Source organism: Gadus macrocephalus, chromosome 11 (genome assembly GCF_031168955.1).
Source record: "Gadus macrocephalus chromosome 11, ASM3116895v1".
NCBI lineage: Eukaryota > Metazoa > Chordata > Actinopteri > Gadiformes > Gadidae > Gadus > Gadus macrocephalus.
In genome coordinates this window covers 1,854,390-1,881,028 of record NC_082392.1, presented here as the reverse complement: position 1 = coordinate 1,881,028, position 26,639 = coordinate 1,854,390, and the positions used below count along the sequence as shown (strand labels likewise).

Below are 26,639 nucleotides of genomic sequence, written 5' to 3'. Positions count from 1 at the left end.
CGGCCAAAAGATGTGTGAGCCGATATTATGAATCTCAAACGACCGCGTTGGGTTCTCCGACGTTCCTGGTTCTTCAACGTCCTCATCAATGTGAAGTAGACTGAACCACGACAAGGAGGAGAAAGGGATCGTTGCCGGGCAGCGCTTAGGCACCTCCGCCTCCGGCGGTGGTCCCTCAGCGGGTCTCAAGCTGGAGACATTCGCCGCTAACAATCCCTTTCTCCTCATGGGTTGAGCGCATGCGTAGAACTGGGTGCCGCGTTGCGTGTATGTATGCAAATCCAAATTCTCTACCTCAATCCGCACAGCTGAGAACACTTCGGCTGTGTAAGAACCAATTTAGAGGTGTTTATTAATAAGGTGGAGATCTTTTCTTACTTTGGACTTCCGAAGTCTGTAAAACACATATTAGAAGACACTTAAAAAAAATCGAAAAATAGTCACCATGAGTGTGAAGACCGATTGCGAGTAGCAGTATAAAAGTCAGTCAGTGCGTTTGTGATTAGATAGGTATAGCTCTTGGAGAAAATGTGCCGCTGTGATGTGACACTTGTGCCGCTGTGATAACCATTGTAGGGCTGATGCGATGATGGGCGTGGGCCGGTACATAATACTATTTTGGGCCATCGGCCCACCGGTGATGTCCCCGGTATTCCCGATGGCCAGTCCGCCCCTGCGCCGAACATCCAAACCTAGCAAGTGAGGCTGGTCCCGGGAACGTGAGGAGAGATCGCCCCCTTGTGGTGACATCCCACGGTACACGCGGTGTCCGGCCCCTTTGTGGTGACATCGGATGGTACATGCACGGTTACCGGTCCATTAACCGTTGGTCACCTGACATAATAAAACAAAACACTAAGGCCCAATCTCAATACTTCCCCTTACCCCTTATCTTCCCCCTTACCCTTGAAGTTGCGCGTTCATGTGAGAGCTAGTGGTGTCTCAATACCCAATTTGATCAAGATTAAGGGATAAGATTGAGTGCTATGTACCCCTTATTTTTAAGATGATTTGAGAGCTCACTTGCTCCTCCAAGGGCTATCCCAGAGCACATAGCGAAACCGGGAATTTTCAAAAAAAACATGGCTGCTTGATGCGAGGAATATTTTACAGCTATCTACACAACTTTTTATATGTTTATAATGACTCGGTTTGATCTGAAATGTGCTACACGAACGATGCATAGTATTGTAGGTCTTAACTGAAGCTTTCAAACGGTAGTTTTAGGATACAATTAGCGCGTATACCACCACTCCATTGGCTTATATGGTAGCTTGCCAGCTAGATGCTAGGCCTGCTGCAGCGGATTCGAATTGTATCCGAATCCGTTCGGTTCGTTTACCACAGTTCGGAGCATTCTGGAGATCCGCGGATTTCGGTTTCATGAAGGCATTGCCTTATGTAGCGTATTTTGCCTACCGTAGCCTACGTCCGATACAAAAGGGTGTTTAGGACCCAGCGGAATGCATTCTCTCCAGTGCTGCCCGAGCCAATGAGACGTTTCCCGCCCCTCCCTTCAGCCTGTCAGCGTTCAAAACAAACTGGGCTTTAAACTTCGTTGCGCTCGTCGCCAGAGTTCTAAGCCTCGTCGGCCGTTATCCCTTACATGTTACACTCAGTGCACCATGTTTTCAAATGCATTTAGGGGAACATTTATTGCACAAAAAAGCCTTGCAAGTTGTCTGATTGCAGTCAATTAACACATTGCAAATAGCCTGTGGGTCTCATTCATTTTTGTGTTTCTCCCCCAAACCCTCCGTCAAAAAAAAGTCCGCCTTTTTACTATCACGGACATGATCCGAACCGTATCCGAAACCGAGGCCCAAAACGGTTATCTGAACCGAACCGTGGACACACTGATCCGTTTCACCACTATGCTACACACACCCTCAACTCTTCAACGATGGCGGCAGCATCTAAGATATATATATATATATATATATATATATATATATATATATATATATATATCGCTCTTCTTCTCTGGCTTTTATTGGCGTTTCGGCGCTCTGGTGACGGGGCAGCCAGCTGGCGACGATGAATGATGACGTACCCGAAACCGAGTGGCGTCTCATTTCATAGGGGAAAGATCTCAGCCCTTGGCCCTTACACTTGCAAGTGCTAGGGTTAAGACAAAGACAAAGACAAAGCAAAAGGGGCAAGGGGAAGAATCGAGATTCGGCCTAAATCTAAAAAATTTAAGAGCCTCCTGAGCGAGTTTAGTGGGGAATAAATTGTCAGACAAGTGTCTATTAAAAGTTATTCCCAGTCGTTAAAAGTAGGTAAGGGGTGGATTGAACTGAAATAAACAACCTTGAGGAAAGACCTGAGGATGTTCTAACACACTGAACGGCTCGTGGCCTCATAATGGTCACGGCAGGTTTGATTATTTATTTGCACTCAACGTCTTAAATGTTTAATGGAGGCTACAGCTGATGTTCTCGTTGGCCTACGATTAAAAACTTGATCACGATTAAATGAATGTTTATAATTGTAACGTGTTAAATCATTGATTATTATAATGCAAACACATTCTGAAGTCGATGACTGAGAATGTGCCTCGATATCCTTTCCTAATTCTGGACCACGTGGTTTCATATCTTTTCTTTAATCTAATTAAATACAAGTATCAGTATAAGCCTGTATATTTGCAGAAGTCCGTATCGTTTCCGTTTCATGCTTCTTGTACATCTTTCGTTAGAAAGCTGATCAAATAAATAATGAGGGAAATAGATTGTTTGTTCCTGGCAGCAACCAGCAGGGGGCAACAAACTCCACTCTCCCGTTCCCGACCGGTCCGGTCATAACCGAAACACATCTTCAATCGACTTTTGACCATCCCTTAGTAAGGGATGGTCAAAATTCGATTGCCTTGCCTTTGGTAGATAACTTATCTGTCAGGGACCCTGTTATCTACCAAAAGGTGATGCTATCTACCAAAGGTTTAAAGTAGGGGTCCTTTTCAGTGCTCAAAACCATGACGATATGTATGACTTAAAATTTATCATAGTTAATTTAATAAGTTCGTATTCAACATTTTTTTTAAATGAAGATATTCATTAATTGCAAATGAGACATGATCATTAGTTCCACGTACTCAACACCTGCAGCGGTTCCTGATCTGGCCGCTAGGGGGTGCCACAGGGAGCAGATTATCGCATCGAAGGGACACGGCGGCGAGTTGTGTGGATGTGTGGAGCTCTGTCCGGGCAGCGGTGGGCGATGGCGGACGATGGCCTCATGCCACACGGCCCCCGCCTTCCTAGCAGTTCAGTGCCTGTTACGGTCGCCTGCGTCTCGCTGAGTCGTTCTTTTTCCTGACTGACCGCCACTCGTTCAGGGCGTTTTCTCGTTGCCCTGACTACCGCCCGCTTGGCCCGTGTGTGCCTTTCCCTGATTGGGCGGATGCTCTGCCCTTCGACCCTGGACCAGTACGGTCCAATCCTCTCGCCCTGCCCCCTTAACTTAAGGATGCCCTTTGGACTGCGCTTGTTAAGGAGTTAAGGAATGTCCTAAGCTAAGAGGCATCCCTAAACTATGGGGGATCCTAAGCTAAGGGGCATCACTAAACTAAGGGGGATCCTAAGCTAAGAGGCATCCCTAAACTATGGGGGATCCTAAACTAAGGAACATACTTAGCATAGGGTCCATCCTAAGCTAAGGGGGACCCAAGCCCGCCCCTCTGATTAGGATCCAGCCCCCTTGCCTCCACGTCATCTGTGGGTTACAAGAACCTGGCAGTGTCTTCCTGCTTGATGAGACCCTCAGCCTACAATGTCCCGGTGTGGCCCCCAGCCTACAATGTCCTGGTGTGGCCCCCAGCCTAACATGTCCCGGTGTGGACCCAGCCTAACATTTCCCAGTGTGGCCCCCAGCCTAACATGTCCCGGTGTGGCCCCCAGCCTACAATGTCCTAGTGTGGCCCCCAGCCTAACATGTCCCAGTGTGGCCCCCAGCCTAACATGTCCCGGTGTGGCCCCCAGCCTAACATGTCCCGGTGTGGCCCCCAGCCTAACATGTCCTGGTGTGGCCCCCAGCCTAACATGTCCTGGTGTGGCCCCCAGCCTAACATTTCCCAGTGTGGCCCCCAGCCTAACATGTCCCAGTGTGGCCCCCAGCCTAACATGTCCCAGTGTGGCCCCCAGCCTAACATGTCCCAGTGTGGCCCCCAGCCTAACATGTCCCGGTGTGGCCCCCAGCCTAACATGTCCCGGTGTGGCCCCCAGCCTAACATGTCCCGGTGTGGCCCCCAGCCTAACATGTCCCAGTGTGGCCCCCAGCCTAACATGTCCCGGTGTGGCCCCCAGCCTAACATGTCCCGGTGTGGCCCCCAGCCTAACATGTCCCGGTGTGGCCCCCAGCCTAACATGTCCTGGTGTGGCCCTCATCCTAACATGTCCTGGTTTGGCTCTGACCCCCATGTCCCGGTGTGGCCCCCAGCCTAACATGTCCTGATGTGGCCCTCACCCCAACATGTCCTGATGTGGCCCTCACCCTAACATGTCCTGATGTGGCCCCCAGCCTAGCATGTCCCGGTGTGGCCCTCAGCCTAACATGTCCCGGTGAGGCCATCAGCCTAACATGTCCCGGTGAGGCCATCAGCCTAACATGTCCCGGTGTGGCCCTCACCCTAACATGTCCCGGTGTGGCCCCCAGCCTAACATGTCCCGGTGTGGCCTTTGCACTGCCAACACATTGGCCTTTTGTCCTTCCCCGGCCGTTCCGGGCACGGGGCTGGTCGGTCGAGGGGCCCGGGGCCATGGCCGGGCCAGGCATGCTCAGGGTGGGTGGGCCACACTGCGAGACCGAGGGGGGGGCACCAGCGCCGGATAGGAGAGGCGGGACGCTCCTCGAACTGTGATGACAGAGGAGGGAACAAAGGAGCGACAGAACTGTCAGGGAGAGAGAGGGGAGGGAGGGGAGGGAGGAGAGGGAGGAGAGGGAGGCTTTGTGAATGGACAGACGGCCACAGACTGCCGTTGAACTTTCAAACTCGCTGACTCGCCGGTTCGCCTGCAGAGCGGCGGACAGCGAGCTCCGCGAATAGAGAAGAGATTCTGGGCAGCGTCCCGAGGAGAGATGGAAGGAACGGACAACTCGCCTCGGACCGGCCTCCACCGACGCCTGTCTGCACCCTGAACAGACGGACGGAAGGACGGCGCACTGCTCTTATCCGCTGGAGGTCTGCTCCTCCTCTCTTGACCCGGGGGTCTTTGTGGTGCTCGATGGTTTCTGGAGCCCCGCCTCTGGTAGAATCAGCGCTCAAGCCTCCCCAACAAAGCCTCCAGCCTGTCACCTTGTTAGAGACAGACTGGAGGAACTGGTTTGTCCTACTGGTAAACGGTCACTCTCAGAGTCGCTGGGAGGAAGAGGAATCTGCCGTTCTGCGCGGCTTTCTACTGCATTCGGCCCGGCGGCAACGCGGGGGCGGGGGGCGTGCAAAGACCTGTCCGACTGTCTGTGAAGGCTGAGCGGCTTGTGGAAGGAGGAGAAGGAAGTGAACCAGGAGGGACAGGGAGCAGGTGGGCGGTGCCTCTAACGAGGAAACAGAGACATAAGAGGCCGGGCCGCGACAAGGCTTCATTACTGCTACTGCAGCGTGTGTGAGAGGGTGTGAAGCAAGGATAACAATGGCCCCCACACCCCCCCTCCTCCTCTTACTGCTGTGGGCTCTGAGGGTCAGCGCACTGCTCTCGATCGCAGGTGAGTAACCCAGCAGGGAAACCAGAGCTCTCTCGCTGTCTCCCTCCGTCTCCCTCTCTCTCTCTCTCTCTGTCTCTCTGTCTCTCTCTCTCATTCTCACTCTCTCTAACTAATTCATAGCTAAACCAGTTGGGGAATGATTACCCGGGGGCGATCCATTCATCAGATCTCTCTCGTCTGGCAGCGGAGGCTTAAGTGCACTTTAGTGTCGCCCATTAGAAGGACTTCAGTAACTTAAGTTTGCGTCACACAACAGGAGAGGAGCCGTGTTTGGGGAGAGGTGCAGTAGATGTTGTTTAGGTGTGTAGGAATGCAGTAATATGATATTTCCTCTGTAATGTTGGGACATGACTGCGCGTCCAAACCAGGAGACCCTGTGGAGAGACAGGTGACGATGTCTCAGGAGTGGTGCACTGCACCTGCAGGTGGAAATGTCTCCAGCGGCGCTGGGTCTGGGAGGGGTCTGGGGTGTTATGGGTCCACACTGGGGTTAAACGGGGTGGCAGAAGAAGACCTGAGGAATTAGGCTGTTTGCATGACTCTGTCCCAACCTGCAGTAAAGTCTTGACATCTAAACATACCTGAGGAGGTGGAGTAAATCACTTGAGTAAGGGCTGAGTCATGTGAAATATCTAACGGATGCAACGAGTTATCCATACAACTTTCAATTGCAATATATTACCCTGGTGATATATGGTGGTCCTAGTGGTCAAATTTTGTGCAATTACATATGTATATTCTTCATAAATGTGCAATACTATATATATATATATATATATATATATATATATATATATATATATATTCTGGCGTTTCACATGCAGGGCTTGTAACTTCAATGTGAAATGTGAATGTCGTTGTTTGAAGCTCCTGGTTCACGGTAGTTAGCTAAAGTGTTCGTACGTACCATCACAACATGATTCCTCAAGCCTGCTCTACAGACCGGTGCACACGGAAGTAGCGCTAGCTTCTGTCTGGACCTGCCATGCTAGAAGCCAAGAGGAGCGCTATAGGTGCTTGTTTGGGTTCCAGAGACTTGGACTTGGACCACAACAAAGCCACACCTTGCCTCAGGTGACGCGCAGCACACCTGTGACCGGAGACATGAGTCAGCTGTGCCCCCCCCTCCCCCTCCTTCCTGAGTACACCGCGACTCACCTGTAGCACCCAGCAGCGCCTAGCTTCAGTCCTGCTTCTCCACTGGGAAACTCCACTGAGACAACTGTTGTGAAACCTCAATCCATAGTTTGTGTGTGTGAGTGAGTGAATAGGTGACTGAGTAACTGAGTGAGAGTGTGTCTCTTCAGCAGAGCACAGCAAACACCAGAAAGGAATTGATACCTCAATACGCTCACTAACTAATCACTAACTTCCAAACAATAGCAGTAGCTCACCTCTGACCTCCACCTCCTCCTGCCTGCAGACTGCAGACACAGCGTGTCAATCAGAGGGCCGTCTCCAGTCTGTAGACACCAAGAGGTTCTGATTCAAGCTAACCACTGGGACACATCGCCTCTGTGTCTCAGCTCGTCTAGCGGTGCTTGTGTACACACTTCATATCAGCCTGATACCAAGCTGGCAGAGAACAATGGTACAATGTGTTCCACTCAGACGCCCCCAGATCTGCCAAAAGCACCGCCCAAGGAATCTTGTGTCAAAACGGTGAGCGGTTCTGAGGATGATCGTCCAATCGACCGGGCAGAGGGAACATGAGGACATGTCGCTACCTATTAAACCTCCAGAGGAATTTCTGAAGAACTCTGGCACAATGTGTGTGTGAGTCAACACAAAAAAGAACATGTTCTCCTTCTCGAGCTAGGCTCAGCAAGTTGTCGACCTTAAAGTCACAGGTCACTTAACTACATTGATGGTTTTACTGGCCATTGTTGGAAATATTTACCTTTGAGTCAGTTACATGTCTGACAAGATCAGATGTGAGCTCAGCAGATTGCATGCAAAGCGCCTCACAGCGACCGCAGACAGATCGATCAGGAGCAGGCAGAGGTCTGCGAGGCCTGGATCAGACTGGGATTGAGCCACTGCCGGCCGGGGATAGACAGTTGTCTTACCAATAGGTGTTGATTAAAGCCGTCTCTTTCCAGCGTGCGTCTGTGCTGAGCCGGACAGAACCGAGGAGTACGAGGTCGTCCGACCGATCAGACTGCACTCGCTTCACAAGAGACACGCAGAGGTAAGGCACCTCATAAGGACCTGGTCAGAGAGTTGTAGTTCACTACTGCCTCACAAGAGACAACCAGAGGTAAGGAGCCTCAGAACGACCTGGTCAGAGAGATGTAGTTCACTACTGCCTCACAAGAGACAACCAGAGGTAAGGCACCTCATAAGGACCTGGTCAGAGAGTTGTAGTTCACTACTGCCTCACAAGAGGCAAGCAGAGGTAAGGAGCCTCAGAACGACCTGGTCAGAGAGTTGTAGTTCACTACTGCCTCAAGAGAGATAAGCAGAGGTAAGGAGCCTGAGAACGACCTGGTCAGAGAGATATAGTAAACTATTGGCTCACAAGAGACAAGCAGAGTTAAGGAGCCTTATATCGGCCAGGTCAGAGAGATATAGTTCATTACTCGCTTCACAAAGCAGGAACAATATCAACTGGATGTCACTGAAAACCTTTAACCTCTCTCGCTTTTTTAGTACTCACGGCCGGACTCTCTGAAATATGCGATGACCGTCCGAGGAAGAGACATTGAAATGCATCTGGAGAGAAACAGGTAAACTATCGAACCGGCTTTCAATAGTTTGTAGTTTGTGTTTGAGATTGAACAAATCAGAACCTCTGTTGTGCTGAATGGCTAAAAACATCAGACAGCATCAGGAAGAGGTTGTGGATGGCAAACCAACCCTGTGGTTGGTGATGCCATCGTGGGATGCGTGATAGACACGAGGATATGGACAGAGGATGTGGTCATGTATGTGACACGGATCCAGTCATCTGTGTGAGCGCGTGTGTGTGGTCATGTGTGTGTGTGTTCATGTGTGTGTGTTCATGTGTGTGTGTGTGTGTGTGTGTGTGTGTGTGACGTCTATCTCTTGTGTCATCAGGGAGTTGATAACCGACGACTACAGCGAGACGTATTACCGTGACGATGGGAGCCCGGTCACGACCAGGCCCACCAACATTGTAAAAAGACACCTACACCTACACCCCTAAACCTCTATTTACTCCACCCTCTCTGAAGTAACGCTCTAATGTCTCCTCACACACTTCTGGAAATTATAGAGTACCTCTCAGAAGGTGGTATTCAGAGTTCAGAAAGATATGTTGATTATTGTCCTATTAAGGGCCATAGTTACTATAATTATATTATACTTTATTTATTCAATGTATGCGTTACTGTTTCTTCAACCCCAGGACCACTGCTATTACCTGGGCAGAATCCTCAACGACAGCCAATCAACGGCCAGCATCAGCACGTGTGACGGCCTCAGGTGAGCATCCAACTGTCTCAAGCCAGCACGCACGCGCACACGCACACACACACACACACACACACACACACACACACACACACAGGCACGCACACACACAGGCAGGCACGCACACACAGGCACGCACGCACGCACGCACACACACACAGGCACGCACGCACACACGCACGCACGCACACAGACACACACGCATGCACACACAGACACGCTTTATGCTTTAAGCATTATAAAACCACCCCAGATAACTGAGTGCTGGTAAGGACAGGGATTTGGGAACGACCACAGCAAGGCTGACATGCAAATGTTTGGCCTTCTGCCAAATACACAAATATATTAAAATACACTAATACCTTTGACATTATACGTTGTGTATGTGCCTGTGTGCGTTCCTCCGTGCGTGTGCGTGCCTGTGTGTGTGTGTGTGTGTGTGTGTGTGTGTGTGTGTGTGTGTGTGTGTGTGTGTGTGTGTGTGTGTGTGTGTGTGTGTGTGTGTGTGTGTGTGTGTGTGTGTGTGTGTGTGTGTGTCATCAGGGGCTACTTCCAGACGGCGGCGCAGCGCTACGCCATCGAGCCCCTGGCAGCGGCGGGCGGGGACGACCACGAGGGCGAGGGCGACCACGCCGTCACGGCGCTGGGCGACCGGCCCGCCCCCACGCAGCCGGGCCCCGCCCCCTCGGTGTGCGGCGTCACCAACACGACCTGGGATGACGGGGGGGCCGAGTTCGAGCCCCCGACCGGACGCAGCCGCTCGCGGGCTGCGGTGAGTCCGCCGCCACCTCGGTCTGAAGAGGGGAGGGACGCTCTGGTTACTATGGCAACCTACTATGGCTACCAAAGCCTACCTACTGGGGTTACTACAGTAACCATAGTAACCGGTTACTCAGGTTACTATGGCAACCTACTATGGTTACCATAGCCTACCTACTATGGTTACTATGGTAACCATAGTAACCGGTTTCTCTGGTTACCATGGCTACTATGATATCCAAAGTGGTAACCATAGTAACAATGTACTACAGTAACCATAGTAACCGTTTATTCTGGTTACCATGGCTACTATGATAACCATAGTGATAACCATAGTAACAATTTACTATGGTAACCATAGTAACCGGTTACTGTGGTTACCATGGGTTGCCTGGTTATGGCGTACCGCAGTCACCGTGGTAACCATAGTAACCAGAGCGCGGAGCGGGGAGTCCCCGCGGTCTCAGAGGCGGTTGCGTACGGAGGTCTGACGCGCGTTCTATCTATCTGTCTGTCTGTCTGTCCATCTGTCTGTCTGTCTGTCTGTCTGTCCATCTGTCTGTCTGTCTGTCTGTCCCTCCAGGGCCCGACTCTGTTCCAGAGGCAGAAGTACCTGGAGCTCTTCCTGGTGGCTGACAACCGCGAGGTGAGAGCCCAACCCAGAGCACCCCGAACACCAGAGCACCCAGACCACCAGAGCACCCAGACCACCAGAGCACCCAGACCACCCAGAACACCAAAACCCCAGAGCACCCAGACCACCAGAGCACCCAGACCACCAGAGCACCCAGACCACCAGAGCACCCAGAACCCCAGAGCACCCAGAACACCAAAACCCCAGAGCACCCAGAACCCCAGAGCACCCAGAACACCAGAGCACCCAGAACCCCAGAGCACCCAGTGAGACACACTTCGCACTTCACACAAAAATACACTCAAATACAGAAGGTGTTGAACGCAGGGAACAAGTTAAGTGTTTGACATGTTTTTAAACTTGTGAAAGCCCTTAAGCAGACACTGAGGTCGGTAGAGGTTTCTGTGCCTCCGAGAGTAGAACCCATCTCAGGAGAGTGTGGCCGGCCAGCCAGGAGCTGCTTCACTCCTCTCAGATTACAGCCTGCTCTTACACCATGGGTGCATGTGTGTTTACCCCGTATCAGGGGGCACATTAAGCAAAGCTGTGAGTCAACACCAGCGGTCACGCAACACTAGCAGTGAACAGGAAGTGGGCTTGAGTCTAACGGAAGGATGTGATACGTTTCAGTACCTGAAGATGAAGAAGAACAAGGTGGCTCTGAGGACCAAACTGTTTGAGGTCGTCAACTTCGTCAACATGGTGAGTCGATGGTGACCTTCCTGTTGATGCGTTTAGGACGATGATGACACAGGAAGTGACAACATTGCCGTCGAGCTAAATATGTAGGGTTACGTAAGAATGGTTATTTTGGTTAATTTCTTGCTAGTCTCCCACGACCGTATGTGAAATTGTTTTGTCTGCTGTTGTGTAATTGAAGGATGACAAGTGCTTTTCCCAGACGTCTTATTTTGAATTACTTAGACAGCAGTTTATAACAACTGAAAAAAATAGTAAGACAATCATTGACGAAGGGTTTTGAGGGTGAATATTTTGGAGTAGTCTCTTTAGATGCATTTTTCGTTGAGGATATATATAGCGTATACGTTGTTTTATGTTCAGCCGTCTCCAACGTTTAGGATATGACCTCCCCTTCCCCCCCCCACCCCCCAGGTGTACAAGCCGATGAACACCTTCGTCGCTCTGGTGGGTCTGGAGGTGTGGTCCACCAAGGACCTCATCTTGGTCACGGCCCCCGCGGGCGCCACACTGGATGCTTTCAACAACTGGAGGAACAAGGAGCTGCTGAAGATTAAGAAGAACGACAACGCCCAGCTCATCAGGTCTGCACACAAACACACAAAGACACACACACACACACACACACACACACACACACACACACGCACACAGTATCAACGCACACTGCATCAGGTGGTCCGCACACACACTCAAACAACCAGTGGCCATTTCTCTAAGACTGCAAGCCCTGAAATTGATTAAATTGTCAAATACTGTTGTGTTAACATTTCATTCAATAGAAATGCGTTACAACACGTCCTTCTTGAAGACGAGTTCGTTCAGAATCAGCTGCTTATTGCAGGTCAACTGACTCGATATCCTTCTCATACATTCCCGTAGCGTCACAGTGCATTTGCCTGTTGAAGCTCAGCGTCCATTCACTTCAACGGGGCTGCACAGAACAGCTTTTTTTTAGTGCGTCGAAAGTCGACGTTCATTGGATAAATGCGGTGATATGTCCCTCCCACGGACGCTCAGCGTCTCTGGGGGTGTATGGAGGAGTGGGCTGGCCTGGACGCTGGGCTACTGCGTGATGATTGGAGGGTCTGTCGAAAGACTGAGTCGCCGTTTGATTGACAGCGATTTTGAAATATAAGAAAGACAAACTGCAACGATCTATTGCTTGATATTTGCTTGGCGAAATTGCTAGACAATTTTTCATAGTACATTTCATGCACTACACACAATTCCTTGTTTCAGTTTAACATAAATGTCCTATGGAAGAGATCAACCCTTACTTTTTATGGCAAACTATGATTATCATCAGGCCTATATATCATATAAATACATTAATAGTGGAAAGTAGCTGAAATCCCCTCTCCCCTCAATAGGGGAGACTCGACACGGTTCCAGAGAGTCTGGGGTCAAGGTGCACTGACGTCAACTTAAAGTTTAGACTAACTGCAGATGTTAACAATATATCTCAAATGAATGCATGGGTGACCAGCCCTACCATAAGAGGAGAGCTAGTATGCATTCGGTGGGGAGTGCACCATATGGGGAACAGCTTGTGTGAGAATAATGGGAAAGGGGTCGTATACATCGAGCAGATCTTTGCAAACCACCCGGCATTATTGTTGCTTGTTCTTGGGTAACAATCAAGTCCTCTGTCATACTTGCTCCGGACTCCTCGATTCCTGATACTCTCTTATTTAGTTGAAGTGATAGAATTCGGTTCTTTTCTACCACAGTCCTTGTTCTAGTTTACTATGGGTTTGGTAGTTGGCCTTCACTTTGATTCAGGGGGAGGTCTGAACTTCAGGGTCCTGTTTTCGGATCAGGACTTGCAGGGTGAAAGGGGAATGCTGTGTGATTTCTTGGTGTTCCTTAAAGACATGGGGCCCTATCTTGCATCCGGCGCAATATACTTTCTGACTGGCGCATGTGTCGTTGCTAGTTTGCAACTGGCGCAGAGCATTCTTTTCCCTCCTGCGCCACACGTCGGTAAATTAGGGAATGATCTTGCACCCCAAGAGGCGGTTCGGCGACAGGAGGAAGCGTGTTCTGGCGCAAATGTTCCGTGTTGCTATTTTGCAGTTTCAGAAATCACTTGCGCCACAAACCAGGAAATACCTGGTTTAAAGTCAGTGGCGCGTTGTTCAGATGCTATTTTAAGGGCGCATGCATAATGTTACTTGTGCACCTTGCGCATACACTTTGCTTCTCTCATCTACCTAGACACACATTTTTGGTAAATGATTGGGGAAAGAACAGCTGATACAGCGGTAATAAGTTGTACTTTTAAATCAAAGCATCTGCAAACACCGTACAGCAAACACATATTTTCTTGACACAGACATCGTGTACATGCCCATGACTTTTAGGATTGATGAGAATTTGATCGTGAGAAAACATTGTTTTACCGCGAGTGAGTGTTAAAAAGAATGAATGAATGCGGGCGTGCGTGTGTGCATGTGTAAAGGAATTAATGAATGCGGGCGCGCATGTGTGCGTCCATCTGTTTGAACACACGCAAACTAAACACGTAACGCATAGTACAGTCCATGGCAATGTATATTAACGGGGAGACACATGCATATTAGGAACACAAGTCGATAACGATAATGCATACGATACTGATAAGAAACGATGTTTACAATGTATTGCGTATATCATTAAATAGAACCACAGTTACCGCATATCATATGTGTGTTAAAGGCACCCAGTGCAACTTTCTAAGGCTTAAAAATAAACATTCAATTTCTAGTCTTTTTTACACGTAGTAAGTTTCAATAACTCCATACCATTACATACCGACATTTAAGCAGCAAAGTTGAGAGATCGTTGTGTGGTGAGAACCGATACAAAATCGATAACAACAACAATGCCGCCATTTTCTTTATTTTTTGTAACCTACAATAAATAAAGCAGGCTTCCAGTCAATGGAAAAATGGCTTCTCCCCACCGGCGATTGTTGTTGTTTACGATTTTCTATCAGTTCTCACCACACAACGACGTCTCATCTTTGCTCCTTGAATGTCGATATGTAATGGTATGGAGTTATTGAAACTTACTACGTGTAAAAAAGACTAGAAATTGAATGTTTATTTTTCATTGAATGTTTACATAAAGTTGCACTGGGTGCCTTTAAGTTTTCTTTGCCGAAATTTATTTGAGGACTTAGTATTTCTGAAGTTGTGGAAGAAAACGTTATTCCATGTGTGAATTCGGCCATATTATTTGGCCATAAACTGAGCCATTTGAAGTTTGAAATTCATGTGCATCTGTCTCATCGGAGACTGCAGACACGCTGTCAAAATATGAACTCGTCAGATTCAAATGCGCTCATGGCTCTTAAAGGGGATGGGAGCTGGCTCTCTCATTGGTTTATAATAATAATAATAATAATAATACATTTTATTTATAACGCACTTTATATCAATTCAATGATCTCAAAGTGCTACAAAGTGCTACAATGCACATTAAAAGAAAAGAGAAAAATGCAAAAAAAATAAAATAATAATAATAATAAATAACAGTTTAGCCAAAGGCTTTTCTAAAAAGATGGGTTTTTAGGCCTTTTTTAAAATCTCCTCAGTCAGCTGTCTGTGGGGCCCTTAGATGGTCAGGGAGACATAGCACATTATAGCACGTTACGCCCAAACCACACCTACGGGTAATTAGGCTACTTCAGACCAACCCTTTTTAGATTTGCACCGGGCGCAAGAGTCATTTTTGCTCCGGTAAAATAGCAACATCGCTATAGAACCGCCCACAAAGCTACTTGCCCTTGGCGCTTCTCACTTGCGTTTCAGACCGTTAAAATAGGGCCCATGGAGTTGGAAAGTGCAATGCCTCAGCTTTACAAAGTGTTCTCATTAGTGGCAACAATTGGAGCTACATCTGCAGGTGTAGAAAGGAGATACTCCTGTTTAAAGCGGCTCAAGTGAAACACACAAACACACACACGCACTCACACAACATACACACAACGTACACAAACACACACACACACACACACACATATCTGCAACGTACACACAAACACACACATATCTGTAACACACACATTATCAATGTACACACACACAGTATCAATATACACACACGCACACACACACACACAGTATCAACATACATACCCACCCACACATACACACACAGAAAATTGCTGCATGTAAAAGTGATAATGATGATAAGTAATAGATAGTACTCATGTATATCTATGTTTCTCCAGCGGTATTGACTTCGAGGGCGCCACAGTTGGCCTGGCCTACGTTGGCACCATGTGCTCTGGACACTCTGCTGGAGTAGTGCAGGTGAATCGCTGTACTGTCTAACCCCTACCTGCTCCTTAATGACCTGTCTCTGTACTGTCTTACCCCTACCTGCTCCTTAATGACCTGTCTCTGTACTGTCTAACCCCTACCTGCTCCTTAATGACCTGTCTCTGTACTGTCTTACCCCTACCTGCTCCTTAATGACCTGTCTCTGTACTGTCTAACCCCTACCTGCTCCTTAATGACTTGACTCTGTACTGTCTAACCCCTACCTGCTCCTTAATGACCTGTCTCTGTACTGTCTAACCCCTACCTGCTCCTTAATGACCTGTCTCTGTACTGTCTAACCCCTACCTGCTCCTTAATGACCTGTCTCTGTACTGTCTAACCCCTACCTGCTCCTTAATGACCTCGATCTGTACTGTCCAACCCCTACCTGCTCCTTAATAACCAGTATCTGAACTCACATACGTTGGCACCATGTGCTCTGGACACTCTGCTGGAGTAGTGCAGGTGAATTGCTGTACTGTCTAACCCCTACCTGCTCCTTAATGACCTGTCTCTGTACTGTCTAACCCCTACCTGCTCCTTAATGACCTGTCTCTGTACTGTCTAACCCCTACCTGCTCCTTAATGACCTCGATCTGTACTATCCAACCCCTACCTGCTGATAAACCAAAGTCAGAGTAAATAAGCTAAAGGTGGAGTATAAGCAGCACGGTTTGGTAGAATATGTATCAGTTTGTGTTCACCTCATCTTAAAGTAAGAGAAAGTTGCCTCACAATCCAACGCAGTCTCACTCCGAGTTTGTCAAACACCGACGCCTGTTCAGGGGCTTTTTGCATTAACTGCTGACGCAAAGGGTGACGTTGTGCGTCTTCATTCGACACAGGGGGTTTTCAACTCCCTTTCAAATCCCTCCACGGCGATATCTGACGCCCAGGGAAAGTGCTCCCGCAAATCTTTTTTTCATAGGATGGTAGGGGCAAGGACCGCCTTTTTCGCCTCTGATTGGTAAGAAGGGCTCTCCTCCCATTGGTTATTTGATTTGGCACTGAAACGGTTTAGGGTTAGGTTAGTAATGGTTCGGGTTAGGGTAGTAGTGGTAAGGGTTAGGGTTAGGAGTTGAAAGACACCCTTTGCTTCAGCAGTTATCGCCAAAACCCCCAAACAAGCGTTGATTTCTGACAGACACCGAGTGAGACAATCATCGAAATTCCTCTGGTGCCTCCTCGTCATCTTCGCTGTCTGGATGAATATGAGGATGCAATACATTTAATGTTATAAAGTAGAGATTCGTGAAAATTGAGGAAGTTAAGTCCAGACTGAACCAATTGCTGCATAAAGTCAAAAAAGGAAGTTGATTGATTCATAAAAACAAACTTCAGCATTAAAAACAGAATAAGGAAGTTTTGAAACTGGCTAAGGAAGTATAGGATTGGAGAAGTTTGCTATAAGGAATTAAAACGTGTGAAAAAAAGAAGTGTGCTCTTAGACTGTGGGAGGAAGTCACCAAATACAGAACACTACTCAACCCAGGATGTAACTTGCTCCTCAGAGGTCATGTTGCATGTGGTGCCATGAAATATGTCGTAACGGTTAAGGTAGGGGCCCCTTTAAGTGGGTTAAAGTAGGGGGCCCTTTAAGTGGTTTAAGGTAGGGGCCCCTTTAAGGGTGCACTCACACTAGGCCATCTGGCCGTGGCCGTTTGCCGTTTTCACACCTAACCGTGCTCAACTGGCCCCATTGTTCTCTGGCCTGCACTCACACTAGACCATCTGGCCGTGGCCGTTGGCCGTCGCAACTGTGACCTGGCCACGGTAGGCTCTTGTACATACGTCATCACGTCGTAACACGTCATCACCAAGCGTCCGCTGCATGGACCATAATAAAGTCATTGATTCGCGGATTCTCCCAAATACATCGGAATTCTTGTGGGCCTTCTACAAATGTGCCTGAATAGCATCGTCTGCCCAAATGGCTTACAGACACTCGACTTCTCTATGGGACCAACGTGAACCAACAGTTGAACCGCTTGACGACATGTTTACCGTTTAATGGGAAAGAAGGCTTGTCGCCTTTATTATGTCCATGGTCGTCGCAATGACTATACGTCATCCAGCTCAGGTTGCGTAGCCGTGCGTTTGCGCGTGTCAGCTCATTAGCATCTGTACCGTAGCGGCCTGTACCGTAGCAGCACACCTCTCCCAAGTGGCCAAATTGGCCTGGCCTGGCCAGACTGGCCACACCCACACTGGCAGATTTGAGCACGGTTAGGTGTGAAAACGGCCACGGCCAGATGGCCTAGTGCAAGTGCACCCTTAGTGGGTTAAGTTAGGGGCCCCTTTAAGTGGGTTAAGGTAGGGGCCCCTTTAAGTGGGTTAAGATAGGGGCCCCTTTAAGTGGGTTAAGGTAGGGGCCCCTTTAAGTGGGTTAAGGTAGGGGCCCCTTTAAGTGGGTTAAGGTAGGGGCCCCTTTAAGTGGGTTAAGTTAGGGGCCCCTTTAAGTGGGTTAAGGTAGGGGCCCCTTTAAGTGGGTTAAGGTAGGGGCCCCTTTAAGTGGGTTAAGGTAGGGGCCCCTTTAAGTGGGTTAAGGTAGGGGCCCCTTTAAGTATGGAAACGTACGGGAGTTAACGTTGGTGCCTCTGCTAGGACCACTCGGAACGGGCCATCGCCATCGGGGCCACGCTGGCCCACGAGATGGGCCACAACCTGGGCATGAATCACGACGACTCCAGCGCCTGCACCTGCTCCGGAGACAGCTGCATCATGGCCGGCTCCCTCAGGTAACCAGGGGTAACCAGGGGGTCTGTAACCGGGGGCCAGGCGGGTCTGTAACCAGGGGCCAGGGTGGCCTGTAGAATATAATTAGAACCCTATGAAGAGCATCCCCATGGTCTAGAATCTAACTGCTTGTCTGTGGCTCTCAGCTGGGACATCCCCAAGACCTTCAGCAGCTGCAGCACCTCGAGCTACGAGAAGTACCTGAACAAGCGCAGCCCGGCGTGTCTGCTGAACAAGCCCGGCTCCGGGGGCTTGGTGGCCCCGTCGGTGTGCGGGAACGGCTTCCTGGAGCGGGGGGAGGACTGTGACTGCGGCTCGCTGGAGGTAAGAACGCATCGGGAGCGAGAACCGCCGTTCAGCGACCTAGAGACGGGCCGTGAGAACGGAGATGTACGAATGCATTTACACTCACATTACATTTATGGCATTTATCAGACGCTTTTATCCAAAGCCACTTACAATAAGTACATTTGTCAGAAGAAGGAGAAACAACAATATATCGCTGTCGGTACAGTAAGGATGTTCATAGAAACAAGTGCCAAGCACCAACAACCGCTAGGTCAACCCATTCCCTGTATGCAACAGAGATAGCTAAGGTAAGATAGTACACCAAGCGAAGCACGACTTTGAAGTGCAAGGACGAATGTTTTGCGTTTCGTGTCAAACGGTTTTGTGTTTTCAAAAACGCGTCCTTCCGTGTGAAAGCGGCGTTAACTCGCTTCAGTTGATGGTGTCCACGGGCGACCGGCGTTTTGAAACGTTTCCATTTAGGAGTGGAGTTGAAATGCTGTTGTCTCCGGATATGAGGCCCAAACTGCGAAAGATGTTTTCACATTAGTGTGTGTATCACTAAAAAGGCTCCATAAGGTAGAGGAAGGAACAGGAATTTTCACTTTGTAAAACGTATCTATTAGAGCGATGTTCTTAATGATGGGCTCAACACACATAATCCTGTACCTTGTTTGTTTGTTGGACGACCCAAGTATGCGTACGTGACATTGAGATTCAGACACGTTGAGATGAATCACAGAGCCAATCAGACAACCTGTTTCGGCAGACCTCGGTGTTGCAACTCAGTGACTCAGGGCAATATGCCTGGAGGGAAACGATTTTAAAGTCTACACCGATAATCATTGCCTGTCTATTTACTAAAGCTCAAGGGCTCTGTTCCTCTCATGCTAACCGACACCGGCTCTGAGAAGATTGTAATTCACCCGAGTCAATATTCAATATCAAATGAAATATTCAGGAGAAGCAGCACTGGCGCTGAAAGAAGTCTGCACACAGTGTTTACCCTATGTTCACCTTAAAAAGCAGAAGCTGTAGCCTGGAGATGAGAGCATTCCAGTGGTGATCTGCCCGGGCCTGTTCAGGTAGATAAGGGTTAGTCTCCTCTGGCGGCGGATTCTGCGGGGGCTGGCCTTGGTTGGGAGTAAACAACAGCAGCAGGCCCTTTATTATGAGCTGGGTTCAGGGTATCATTATTGGTTATGGCAATACAGACGCAGCTCAATGGTATGCGGTGTATGCCTGTGGCTTGTGAAAGGTGTGATTCTACTCATTTATTTATTTATTATGGTGTTAGGAAGACCTTCAACATTCTTCCTAATCTTTGTGAATTTGACTAGACCCAATCAGACAAAAACAGGGAATGTAATCCATGTGATATCAAATAGTTCTAATAAAGAAAATGCACTAGAAGCTAAATTGCAGTCTTTAACAAGAAAAACAATATGGCATAACCATAAGTTTGGTGTGGACAGAAAGTGGGTGGACAAGTAGGATGTCAGTCATTCAGACTACAAATTTGCCCTCAGGTGTTTGGACATCAGGGTTCGAACCTAATACCTTTTGAATGGGAGACAAAGCACCACTCCACACACTACCAACAAACACCCACTCAAGTCGTACTGAAGGTCTCTGTGGCACAGCGTCACAATAACACTGTGGAGTCAAGTTAAAAGTAGTCATGGACTCTATTCATTCTTATCAGTCGTGCCAAAGCAGCATGAAAGAGGAAGTGAGTCTTCAGACAGGATGCAGGACATGAGCTGATTTGGCCTAAATCAGGACCTCCATTCACCTCGTGTTGTGTGTTGACGTAGTTCTTTTCGTGTGTATGTGTGTGTTGACGTAGGAGTGCACCAACCGCTGCTGTAACGCCACCACGTGCACTCTCACCACCGGATCGGAGTGCGCGTTCGGAGAGTGCTGCGAGGACTGCAAGGTGAGTCCCTGCTGAACGGTAGCGCCCTCGGGTGGTGGAAGGTTGTACTGCAGCACGCCACATCAAGAAGTTTCGCTGAATTCAACGAAGGACGATCATGTGTTCAGACTTAAAAGGTGATATAACGCCACCAGGTGTGAGGTGTAATTAGACATTACAAGCCGTTTGAGAATCTGCCTTTTCCTGTGTTTGAGGGACATCCCAAGTGACACTCACACCTGTTGGCTTGATATCACCACCATGAAAGAACTGAAACCCCCATTTGGCTTACCTTCCTGTGATTCCAACACAGAGTTTCATTCATTTATTTACAGCTATTTATTTATTGTTGTGATACTTAAGAACCGTGATTGGATTCTGTACAATTGACTGCATGCGTATGAAACGTGTCCGGAGGATCAAACACCAGACCTGACCGTGGGTTCCTCCCCTTGGTCCCTCGATTCCTCTCAGATCCTGCCGCGGTCCAGGGAGTGCCGTCGGCAGCAGGACGAGTGCGACCTGCCCGAGTTCTGCGACGGAACCCGCAGCGTGTGCCCGGAGAACGTGTTCTCCATGAACGGCCTGCCCTGCGACGCGGGCAACGGCTACTGCTACAACGGCCAGTGTCCCCAGAAAGAGGACCAGTGTGTGAAGATGTACGGCCCAGGTAGGTGTCCCCAGAAAGACGACCAGAGTGTGTTAAAGATGTACGGCCCAGGTAGGAGTCCCCAGAAAGAGGCCCAGAGTGTGTTAAAGATGTACGGCCCAGGTAGGTGTCCCCAGAAAGACGACCAGAGTGTGTTAAAGATGTACGGCCCAGGTAGGAGTCCCCAGAAAGAGGCCCAGAGTGTGTTAAAGATGTACGGCCCAGGTAGCTGTACCAAGAAAGAGGACCAGTGTTTGCAGATGTACGGCCCACACATTCACACACCGACGGCAGTGTGAACGTGTTAATTACGCGTTAACGCAATCTTATTTTAACCCAATTAATATAAATTAACGCACTTTCGTTTTTTTTTTGCTTTGAAATCATTTTTGTTTTGAGTTCCACTTACTTTACATTAAATTAAACTTGCAGTAAGTGTGACTGCCTGTTTACAATTCCCAAATCTGTGGTGTTCCGTAAGTTTCATAATCAACCCACACTGAGTGAGTCAATAAAACTTAAAAACCTCAAGATCCCTTGGTCTTTTTGCTTATTAAGTACATTTGGTATGAATGATAATGTGTCATTCCATTTGATAATCTCATTTAACTTCAATTGGAGTGGATTTAAAATATAATTTTAAAAGTGTGATTAATCGCGAGTTAACTACAACTTTTAATCTTCGCCATGTCCTAGTTTTTAATCTTCAGATGTACAGTTATAGTTTGTCCTAGGCTGGATCTCCTCCCTTGGAATCAAAAAACACATTCCCATGAATACTTGTTCTTGAAAGTCTTTCTTTGGAAGCAGAGTTCTTTGTTATCAGAGGTGGAGATTCAAGGCCCTTGTTTTTGAGTGATCTCAGCCAAACATCTGGAGCTGCTGAGGTTCACAACCCAGAGACCGCAGAGAGTAACAGGAGTCGGCTGAACAACAGAGGGTCTTGTTCTGTCTCAACCTCACACCTCGGAGGCTCTGGGTTCAGCGAGGGGACCGGGCCGAGAGGCAGCAGGGCTCTGGGTTTAACATGTCTCCTCTTTCCCTCTCAGCGGCGCGGGTGGCCCGGCAGTACTGCTACGACGCAAACAAGCGTGGGACGTACTACGCCTTCTGCAAGAGGACCAGCAATAAGCACATCCCCTGCCAGTCCCAGTGAGTAGAAACACAGCGCCCCCTGGTGCCCATCTGCGTTTTTTCTAAAGATTACATTTTTTCTTAAACCTGCATAAAAAACGAAATAATTATAACGCATACCTTGATTGATCAGCGACAATGAACGTAAGAGCAGAAATGGGTGAAGGCCTTAGGTTTTTCATTGTAAATACAGGGAAGCCAACTACAATATTAATAATGATGCCAAATGAAAAGGTATGATGGTGATTTAAGCCTCACTTATCATAACAGAGTACAGTATTCAAAAACACCCCTCTCTCCCTCTCTCTCTCTCTCAGAGATGTGAATTGCGGTAAGCTCTTCTGCAGTGGTGGCCAGTCGGACCCCAACTACGGCCGCATGGTGGCGTTCTCTGACTGCAAGGCGGCGTTCTTCGGGGATGCAAGCGCTGACTACGGTCAGGTGGACACGGGCACCAGGTGTGCCGAGGGAAAGGTACGCCTTCCACACCTTCAGCGGACACTGGCTCCTGATCGGTCCATCCTGTTCCAACGGTGTGCATTCTCAATAGCAGGACACTTCTAACGGGATGGTCGCCCCCGTTGGAAGGGTCCTGTTATTGAGAATGGCGGCAGTGTCCACCTAGATGCATAATGGGTGGATCAGCCACATTCGTCCACTGGGTCGGCTGATAGACTGATCTACCCAGCATACATCTAGGTGGACTTCCTCATACTCTCTTCCCGTCATGTGATAATTGATTGTGAATATTGTCTTCACCCACTCCAGTCCATTCAGCACCTCGTGTTGGACGTTTTACATTCTTCATTTGTACTTTTTGTTCATTGAAAATCACGGCTGTGTGCGTGCGGTACGCCACCGTCGCCATGGCGACGTAGTTGCCATGACAACAACAATCAGTAAAAAAAAAGGCAGGAGGCAAACGTCCAAAGCGCCGTCCAGACCCCCTATAGATCACCTAATGACCCCCCTAAAGTGAGACCAGCTCACAGGACTCCTTCTGTTCCTCTTCTGCAGGTGTGCAGCATGAACGAGTGTGTGGACCTGCAGGCGGCCTACAGAAACACCAACTGCTCCGCCAAATGTCCCGGCCACGGGGTAACGCACGCACGCACACACACACGCGCACGCACGCACAAACACAAACAGACACATACGTATACACATATACACACACCCACTCACTCTTTAAACACCTGTCCCCAGGTGTGTAACCACCGGTCGGAGTGCCAGTGTGAGCCGGGCTGGGTGCCCCCCCACTGCAGCGCCGTGGACCAGAGCGTCGACGCTCTGTCCAATGGTAAGACCCGGAAGGACTTTGAGTAGAGGGGGGCTCACTTAAGTGTGCACTCCCATTTATTAGATTAATTTCAATATATTTTATAATTTTTCTATATATATATATATATTTATTTTCTATTTTATTTGTTTTTATTAGATATTATATCTTTTTGAATTCATTAGATATTAAATATTTTTGTATTTATGATATATTATTTAAGATATTTTTATTTATTACATATAATATATATATATATTTTTTTTACATATATTTGATTTATATGTATTTTTAATTTTTATTATTATTTTCTTGTTTTGATATCCTGGGCGGTGCGTTTGTGACGGCCATAATGTCCCCCGGTGTTTTCGAAGCGCTGCCGGTGAGATGTTTATAACCGGGTCGTTCTGGGCTCACCCCGTCTCTCTCTGCAGAGGGCGTCATCGCCATCGTGGTGGTCCTGCTGCTGCTGGTGCTGGGAGCCGTTGCCGTGGTGATAGGGGTCCTCTACAAGCGCAGGAGGATAACCAGGCTGCCCACGTGAGTTACGGCCCGCGTGGTACAGCTTCACTCGCTCAAAACAAAAGCAAGCACTTAATGTACGCACTTATTGCATGTCGTACGTCCTGGTATTTAATGTACACACTTATTGTATGTTGTACTTCCTGGCACTTAATGTACACACTTATCGTATGTCGTACGTCCTGGCACTTAGCGTTGTGTAACATCTTATGCTAGCTATCTTAGATGCATACGGGAATGGTTAACCTAGTGATGGTTAGTGCTTGGCCCTTGGTTCTATGAACATCCTTACTGTACCGACAGCGATATATTGTCGTTTCTCTTTCTTTTGATAAATGTACTTACTGTAAGTCCCTTTGGATAAAAGTGTCAGCTAAAATGTCCTAAATGCAAAAAGCAAGCGAAGTAAAACCTTGTAATGTCGAGCCGCCCGACTAAGCGAACCTCTCCCATCATGCAACAGGGTGAACCCCCAGAAGAAGACCATTGCCATGGACAACCCCGGTTACCGCAGCAACACCGGCGTTCCGAGTCAGAGCAGCACTCCGCCGGTAGGGTGACGTTACAGTAGAATCGATGCTAACGGGAAAGAGAACCCTAACGTAAACCCCCTTTAACACTTTACGCTTTACATAAGACGCAGGTACACCGGCCCAAGGCAGCCCCCCCTCCCCCACCTCCCGCTGGGAACAGACCCAAGCCCCCTCCCGCTGGGAACAAACTCAAGCCCCCTCCCGCTGGGAACCGACCCAAGCCCCCTGCCCCGAGCTACGCAGCCGCACGCCAGGTAACTCACATCAAGCATGTTCACCTGCAACCAACTTGTAGCGCTAACCTTTAGCGACTGGTATTAGCGCACCTCAACGCTGAACAGGCTAAGCTAACAGTGCTAACAGCTAACAGTGCTTGAACTAGAACACATACCATGAGTTTTGCTAACTATTAGCCGGTTCTGTTGTGGTTCTGCGCTCTGTTCCTGTAGGCTCTGAGGCCGGTCCCGCCACCAAAACCCTGACGGCGCTAGATAGCACGATGCTACCTCACAGCGGTACGAAAACCATTGCTCCCCACATGGACCTACTTGCAGGCCCGCGGGGTGCCCAGGTGGTCAGGGACCCCCCTTTTACCACCTGCTGTGTTACTCATTTGCCATTACAAGCCATTTCAAAACCTGCCCTCTAGTGACATCACTAATGGCAGTGTCCACCCAAAAGCATGATGGGCATGACAAGGTGCTAATTCTACTACACATTCAGGGGATCTCTGAATTATTTTAACCCTTCCCTTAAATATGACGGGTAGGGAACATTCTCAGACAACAGACCACAGAGAACTTCAATTCGAGGTCTGAAAATAAATCACAATGCAAAATCCTTTCCTTCCTTGTCTACTCCTTCAGGTTATCTTCTTTATCTTATCTTCAGCAGGCCATGTCAAGACCGACAAGTCAAATGTGCAATCTTCACAATTGCAATTATAATGCTTATAATGCATTCATTCCAGAGTCCATTGAGAAACAATTTCAAAGATCGAGAGAAATGTGTTCAAATGAGTTAAGCAAAACTCATAAAAATGTCCCTTTTTACTACATTTTTGGTAGTACCATTTTAAACCAATGAATTTTATGATTTTCTTAATGACTTATAGTAGCACGCTATTGTTTATTCTAATTTAAAATGTTCTTGCTATGTTGGCCGAGGACCAATCACTTTAATGGAGAAGAAAATATCTAAGGATCTGCAATCAAACTGCTTGTTGGCGCCTCCTAGGGGCGAAGGGACAAATGACAACTACAGCTCGAGGAAAATGGTATGGTCCACCATGCGGATGGCTACATTTGTATAACACCTGTTATAAACAATATTCTGAAGCGGAACAAGCATATATAAAAAGCATTGAATATGTTTAAATATTCGAATGGGCTTTTCACATTAATATCTGTTAATGCAGAACTCTGTTAGTCTGATCCCCCACCCAGCCTTCTCATTGGACTGTACCAAATAGAAGGATTGTAACGGCTAATCAACATTACAAATAGGGGGCCTTCAAAAAAAAGCCCTACATTTCAGGGATGGTGTTATGAACACTCATCTCTGCCTCCTACTCAGGCACTTAACCACCAGACCGATGGGCCAACGCTACCAGTTTGGCCAGAAACAAACCACTAGGTGGGGATCGGGGTCAACTGGTTTAGCAGCTTTGTTACTGCAGAATAAAATTAAGCCAGTTGGAAGACTGCCATATTTTATATGTATTTACTGCCATAAGACTGAATATGTTGCAAATGAACTGTATTGTACTGAGTACTTTTGTCTTGATTTTATGTGTCGCGTATATATTTGAGCATACAAAATGTATATTATTTTCATATGATATGGTGTGAACAGGGACATATGTGAACAGCATGTAAGAACAAGAGATGGGCCTTTCTATGCCTTATCAGATACCTTCAGCTCAATGATGAGGAATTGTCTACCAAGTGCTGCATCAGTGATCGTCCTGTTCAACAGAATTCCCTGTTCAGTTTTCTTTTGTTTCACTTACATTAAAGGCCTGCAGTGCGATCGATGCGT

The 26,639-nt window shown here is 48.1% G+C and overlaps 1 protein-coding gene across 2 annotated transcripts; it reads left to right on the top strand.

Annotated features, from left to right (window-relative positions):
* Nucleotides 1-5,458: 5,458 nt before the first annotated feature.
* adam28 (ADAM metallopeptidase domain 28) lies at nt 5,459-26,630 on the top strand. 2 transcript variants are annotated; one of them, XM_060064911.1, is made up of 22 exons: nt 5,459-5,703; nt 7,806-7,894; nt 8,356-8,432; nt 8,764-8,842; nt 9,074-9,150; nt 9,682-9,910; nt 10,481-10,543; nt 11,162-11,233; nt 11,645-11,814; nt 15,450-15,531; nt 18,145-18,278; nt 18,423-18,600; nt 20,414-20,503; nt 20,957-21,152; nt 22,181-22,283; nt 22,583-22,739; nt 23,283-23,363; nt 23,472-23,565; nt 23,979-24,084; nt 24,530-24,617; nt 24,710-24,853; nt 25,049-26,630. In XM_060064911.1, exons 1-22 carry the CDS (start codon nt 5,631-5,633, stop codon nt 25,079-25,081), a joined length of 2,415 nt encoding a protein of 804 aa, XP_059920894.1. In that variant the 5' UTR covers nt 5,459-5,630; the 3' UTR covers nt 25,082-26,630. The 2 variants fall into 2 exon arrangements, with proteins under 2 accessions (XP_059920894.1, XP_059920893.1); XM_060064910.1 differs by having other exon boundaries at nt 5,463-5,703; nt 24,704-24,853.
* The last annotated feature ends 9 nt before the right edge of the window (nt 26,631-26,639 follow it).

Excerpts from the sequence above, each read along its gene's own strand:
- adam28 (XM_060064910.1), top strand. The coding sequence starts at position 5,631 with ATGGCCCCCACACCCCCCCTCCTCCTCTTACTGCTGTGGGCTCTGAGG. Across the intron at positions 11,234-11,644 it reads TCGTCAACTTCGTCAACATG|GTGTACAAGCCGATGAACAC; the intron begins GTGAGTCGATGG and ends CCCACCCCCCAG. Across the intron at positions 24,618-24,703 it reads GTCAGAGCAGCACTCCGCCG|ACGCAGGTACACCGGCCCAA; the intron begins GTAGGGTGACGT and ends GCTTTACATAAG.